This window comes from Dasypus novemcinctus, chromosome 8 (assembly GCF_030445035.2).
Source record: "Dasypus novemcinctus isolate mDasNov1 chromosome 8, mDasNov1.1.hap2, whole genome shotgun sequence".
In the NCBI taxonomy this organism is placed as follows: domain Eukaryota; kingdom Metazoa; phylum Chordata; class Mammalia; order Cingulata; family Dasypodidae; genus Dasypus; species Dasypus novemcinctus.
In genome coordinates this window covers 13,511,733-13,517,799 of record NC_080680.1, presented here as the reverse complement: position 1 = coordinate 13,517,799, position 6,067 = coordinate 13,511,733, and the positions used below count along the sequence as shown (strand labels likewise).

General features: G+C 66.0%; 1 protein-coding gene across 1 annotated transcript; it reads right to left on the bottom strand.

Moving 5' to 3' along the window:
* Positions 1-258: 258 nt before the first annotated feature.
* Positions 259-3,847, bottom strand: BARX1 (BARX homeobox 1). Its single transcript, XM_058302911.1, has 4 exons — positions 3,506-3,847; positions 1,526-1,817; positions 1,356-1,440; positions 259-964 (listed from the first exon to the last, which is right to left on the bottom strand). The coding sequence occupies exons 1-4, from the start codon at positions 3,729-3,731 to the stop codon at positions 800-802; spliced, it is 768 nt and encodes a 255-aa protein (XP_058158894.1). The 5' UTR covers positions 3,732-3,847; the 3' UTR covers positions 259-799.
* Between the last annotated feature and the right edge of the window lie 2,220 nt (positions 3,848-6,067).

Below are 6,067 nucleotides of genomic sequence, written 5' to 3'. Positions count from 1 at the left end.
GGCTGAGAAGGAAGGAGAGGTTCAGACTTGTCCACCTCACCGCCCCCACACCAGAATCAAAGCGATTCCTAGGATGGCGCAACACCCGAGCCGCCCTCGGTGCCTGGCCTGGGCTGGGTGGAGCGCGGCACAGCGCGCCCTCGACGTAGCCGGGAAAAGGATTCTTTCAAAGCAACCCCAAGCCGCCCCTTTGACCTCGGTCGCCTTCCCCTCTCCCGCCGGCGGATCCAGAAGCGTTCTCACCAATCCCCGCTGTGTCATAAAATATTTTATTGGAAAAAAAAAGTCACCGCCTTCGCAAGAGGAGAGTGGGGTGCCCCGGCGCCGACAAGGACCCGGCGCTCGGGCAGAGGGGCCGGGTGGTCCCGGTCGCCGTCTCGGGCCATGGTGTCCACCGCCGAGCCACGGGATCCCAGACGCGGGGAAGCGGCTCGGTGACCTGGCCGCAGCTGGCGCCAGGAGAGCCGGCCTGAGGCGGGGTGGGGGTGACGGTGAGGAGCGGGGCGTGAAGACTCGTGGAGCGCCCCGGGAGGCTCTGGAGTGACGGGCCGAGAACTGCCCAGCCCGGGCACCCGGACTCCTAGGCGGGGGCCCAGGAACTCGCTGGGGCGCGGGTTTGGCTTCAGGGTCTTGTCTCCTTGGTTTGACCCCTAAATGTCCGCATTCAAAGTAATAATAAAACGGTGAAAGAGCGAACAGCGTCGCCAGCGGCGCGCCGGCCGGTGGCTTCCCGGCTTCCCGCAGGCTGAAGAGGCTGAGGGCGGTGCGGGGGTTGCCGGCCCCGCGGCCCCTGCCGTGCTCAGTCCTCCCGGCTCCTGTCCGTAGGTTCGCCCGGCGCTTCCGCCGGCTTCTCCGCCTCCTTGGCGCGCTCCTGCTCCGTGAGCTGCTCGCTCGTGGGAATGGAGTTCTTCTTGGGCCGCCCCTTGGGCTTGGTGGGGGACTCCAGGCCGCCGCCCTGCAGCACCTGCGTGGGGATGGCCTCACCACGGTTACCCCGACCCAGGACAGGCATCGCCCGCGCCCCGTGCTGGGGCAGGTCCTGCCCAGAGAGGCCGTCTGCGTCCGCCCATCCCAGGGAAATGGGGGCCATTTTTGCCTGAGCGCCGTTGGAGACCCAGGAGTCCTGCTGGTCGTGCAAGGCCGCTGCGAGGCCTGCGACTGCAGCGGGGCACGAAGAAATGTGGGCTCTGTTAGGTCAGTTGGAGAGACCCAGGGGGTCCCCGAGGGCTTCAGGGATCTAGGGAATTGGGAGGGTGGGGCAGAAAGCCCAAAGCAGGGAGAGGGTAATCGGCCCTGGAGTGCGCAGGGCATGGCTGGGAAACTGAGGGCGCGGGAAGTTACGCGGACATACTCACTATTTTCTTCCACTTCATCCTCCGATTCTGGTACCACGTCTTCACCTGCAACTGGCTCAGGCCCAGGGACTCGGCAAGATCTATTCTACGAAAGAGCGAGGCGCACCCTTAGCAGGGCAGACCGCGCCCCTCCCTCCACCTGCTCCCTTCCAACCTTGGCCCCACACTACCTGTCTGGCGTGGAGAGGTACTTCTGCTTCTCGAAGCGTTTCTCCAAGCCCATCAGCTGCAATTCGGTAAATACCGTGCGGCTGCGGCGCCCCTTCTTGGCCTTGGTGCCGGGTTCCCCTTGGCCGGGCGCCTCCAGCTTCCCGCGCAGCTGCAGCTCCAGCGGCAGGTGCGGCGCGCCCGCCGCGCCGGGCAGCCCAGGCCCCGCGGCCAGCAGTGCCGACCCCAGCCCGGAGCAGCCGAGCGGCGCCAGCGGAAACTTAAACACCGCGGCTTGCTCGGCCTTCAGCACGGCTGCAGCGGGGAGAGAGAGAGGAGAGCTGGGTGAGCTGAGCTCTCGGGCCGGTGGTGCTCTCCCCTGCCTCTGCAACCGTTCACCTCCCTCTCCCGGGGCCTCTGAGATGTCGAACTCAGCCATAAGGGAGGATGGATGAAGCTCCTCGGTGCGGGTGTCCCCGGGGTCTAGGAGGAGAGAACTCCCCTAACCAGCCTCTGCCCTGGGGTTCCCCAGGCCCCAGCCACCTCAGAGATTTCAGGCTTCTCAATTCACAAGTGTGCCGCTTGGAAAAGTGCTCGGAGTGGATCTTTCGAAGAAAGGGGAAAGCAAAAAGAAAGGGCGAGCGAATTAGGAAGATCAACCGCTTGCCCCAGCAAAATTGGCAGTGCTGTTTCCATAAAAAGAACGTGATGCTGATGCAGTGCGGCTGCTCTGCGAGGAGCACAATAGCCCCGCGACAGGGCGGCCTGGTCCTCGGCAAAGGCGGAGTTGGGGCTTTTCGGGAATTCCAAAAGCACCGCCACCCATCAGGAAATTGCTGTCTCTGTTTTCTCTCCGTTCACACTCGATCCCGTGAAGATGTTTCCGTTTTCTTTAGTCCTATCGATCTTTTTCTTTTTGCCCGCTTCAAACGAATTATTAACAACCGAGCAGCTGGAGGGGACAGGCCGCGGAAGAGGCTGCGGCTGGGCTGGCCTTAGAACGAACCAGCCGGCCCTGCCGCCCTCCTCGGCCGAGCACTGACTGCAGAGGCACAGACTGGGGCCCGCGACCGCGCCGGAAGCCTCCTTTCGCGGACAGGCACCGCACACAAGGGCCGTCCCTATCCTCGAGTCGCGGAAGCCATCAAAAGCAGCAGAAAGGGCTGGGGCAAGGGCGGATGGGAGATGTAAGGAAGGAGCACTGCAGGAAGAGAAGGAAGTCTTGGTAGAGAAGCTGGGAGGCAGATGACCCCAGAGAGAGAGGCCGAAGGAAAGGCGAAGCAGACCAGGAAAAGGAGCAGGAGCGGCCCGAGATGGCAAGGGCAGGTCGGGCCCTGCCAAGGAAGGAAGAGAAGGAGCGGAGGGGAAAAGGTCTGGGCCGATGGCCCAGGCTCGGGGAGGCCCCGCCGACCTGGAAGCGGAAGGGCCGGTGAGGAGGTGGCTCACACTCCCGGCCTCCTGTGCCCAGGCTGGCGCAGGCTGCTCCGGCTGCGGCGGAGGTCGGTTGGCTGCGCGCCGGGGCGCACCGGGCCAGCTGGGGTCAGCGTCAGCCCGAGCACTGGGAGACGCAGGCCTCTTCTCCTGAGGCCCCCGCTTCTCGGCTTTGGGCAGCCACGGCTACTCCCCGCTGGCCCTTCGGCCATGGCCCTGGTGCCCGCCGCTTGAGGTCACTTTGGCTGGCCAGTGGTCGCCCGGACGAAGCGAAATCAGGCAGCTCGAGAGCTGGCCTCACGCCTCGGATGGAGATGGCGGCCGTGCTGGAGGGAGGGCGGCGAGGACCCTGCCCTGCCTGGCCCGCGGGCACGAAGCCTGCTCTCCGCGCGGCCGGGCCATCGCGCCCTCCTCTTCCCGGAGGGAGCGCGCCGAGAAAGGGGCCCGGGAGGCGCGCCCAGAGCTGCGCGCGGGAGGCGGCGCCGGGACCCGAGCCTCGGCGGCCCTCGGAGGGCGCGGCTCGTTCCCGCCCGCGAGTCCCGCCCGCGGCGCCCGCGGCTGCCCGCACGTACCCAGGTGGCTGTGGAAGGGCCGCGCCGCCAGCAGCGCCTGCACGCCGAACTTGAGCAGCTCCCCCGCGGCGGCGGCGGCGGCGGCGGCGGGCGCGGCGCCCTTGGGTCCCGGCGGCTCGGTGAGGATCTCCTCGATCATGAAGCTGCGGTAACGGTGCGGCCGGTGGTCGGCGCAGCCCTCGGCCGGGCCGTAGCGCGCGGCGCCCGGCTCCCCCGGCCTCTGCATCGCGGCGCCCCGCGGCGGCGGCTCGGGCTCGGCGGCGGCGGGGCCCGCACGGAGCTCTAGGCCGGCCCGCAGCTCGGGGCCGCGGGCGGGCGCCGGCTCATGCCCCCTCCCCGCGGCCGGGCGGAGGCGCTGGGCGCGGGCGGGGCGCGAGCAGGGCTCGGCCGGTCGGACCCGGGACTGCGCCCCCGCCCCGAGCCGCCGCGCCTCTTGCCCGGCCCGGCCCGCGTCACCGCCCCGCCCCGCCCGGCCCGCCCCGCCCTGCGCCGCGCCGCCGGGGTCGGGAAGGCCCGAGCCGGGAGGGAGGGTGGGAGTGGCGGGAGCCCGCGCGAGAGGGGGGCAGGCCGACCGAGACCGGGGAGACCCAGCGAGCAGAGCGCCGGCAACCCACCCAGGCAGCAGGGGGGCGCGAGCGCGCGCGAAAGGGTGGCAGGCCGCGGGAAGACGCTCGGGAGAGACCCGGAGAGGCCGGGAGATGGAACCCCCCAGAATGGGAGCCACGGAGAGGTGAGAGATGGGGCCCGGGGGAGACGGTCAGGGCCAAGGGAGATACCAGACGACGGTTGGGGGGGGCGAGCACACAGGAGAGTGCGAGAGAGGGCGCCGAGAGACAGCGGGCCGCGTCGTGCGGGAGGGCAGGAGAGGTGCTGAATTAGACGCAGGGCCCCGGCACAGGGAGGGCTGCCAGGCAGGAGGAAGGGCCCGAGAAGAGAGGAACGACCTGGGATGCCAGGGGTGGGAGACAAAGACCCCCCAGCCTGGCTTTGAAGAGGGGATTGTCCAAAGGTCCGGGGAGGTGCAGGGGGTCCCCATCACAGAGCGGCAGTGGCACCTGTCTGCCCCTGCCTCAGTTTACCATGCCTGTCCTCATTCCTCCTGCGTGCAGCCCTGAGCGCCAAATTTTCTCCAACTGGTTTTGGCTTCACGTGTCCTGTGAAGCCAAAACGCTGTGAGTTGGGACTGTGACCCCTCCTTAGAGGAGGAGATGCAAGGAGGAAGACTGACACTTTGCCTTTTTAGATATCTGAAGCCTTAGAGAAAGAGGGTGCTGGGCAGAGTTGGGGTGAGGGGTTACAGGGGGCACTGGGAATCTGGGGCCCGAGCTCCAGTGTGACCCTGATCGTCTCGAGTCCCAGACGACGGACGTGACTGAGGAAGGCGCTGTGCCTTCTCCAGCCCCTTCTTCATCGTCATCGCAGTCTTTAGGAGAAAGCTCCCCAGGCTAAACACCCTGCCTAGTTCCTATCACCGGCCCTGCCGCTCCTGGGCAAGCCACTGACCCTTTCTGGGCCTCAGTCTCCTGTCCTGTCCTGTCTGGAGGTAATGATGATATTTGGCCCCAGGGAGGCTGTGAAGACACCCACGATGGGTGGGGGTGGGCTGCCCTGCCCCTCCTTTTAGGAGTTCCATCTCCCAGCCCTTCCCACCGCTGCCAGTCAGCACCACCGGGTTCACCCCCAGGGCTTGGGCTACTTCTGTTCTCCTGTGTGAGCTCTGCCTGGGCCTCAGTCTTCACCTCTGGGAAATGGACTTTATTATACCCACTGCCCTACCCCTCCTTGAGTTCATGGAGCTTCTCTAGCTCCAGCTGCTTGCAGAGAGGCCTTGAGGCTGGCCCCGGGCCCCTAGCACCTGCCCACCAGATCCTGTGAGGACTAGGAGATGGCTTGAGACCCTCTGTCCTTAGGGGCTGGGGCAGGGCACATAGGAGCACCCTTAGGAGTGAATGTCTTACCAGATGCTCTGTCAAGACGGAGACCCTGAGAGCCCAGCTGCTCCCACCCCCCAGGGGTTGGGGTCCCACTGTGTTGTGTGACTCTGGCCAGGAGCTGCCGCTTTCCAAACCTCAAGTCATCATCAAGACTGAAAGAAAGGTGGCCTTGGTGGCCTCCAGTTGCTTCAGACTCCACAGGGGCTAGTTCTGTGAGACAAAATGGCTCTTTGGGAAGGGGAGCTGCAGGGGTGCTCTGAGAGCCATCTATCCCAACTGATCAGGCCCTTTAGGGAGCAGTGGAGAAGGTGGGGGGCCACACCCATCAGTGCTGGCCCAACAGGCACCCCAGCTTCCTACCTGCAGACTGAGACACGGGAGTGTTTCCAGAGGGTCTGGACCGGCTGGCTGAGGCCCCTCCTCACTTTTAACTCAGAGAACCCCTCCCTGGAAGGGCTCTTGTATGTCACCCAGCCCAACCTCCTCCTTTCTCAGATGGGGAAACTGAGGCCCAACAAGAAGAAGGGACGTGGCCCAGGAACTAAGGTGAGGGGGGTTGGGCTCCATTTTTTCTGTTGCTCCCTCTACATACCAAGTCCTTCTTCCTGCCTCCACGCTCACCCTCCCT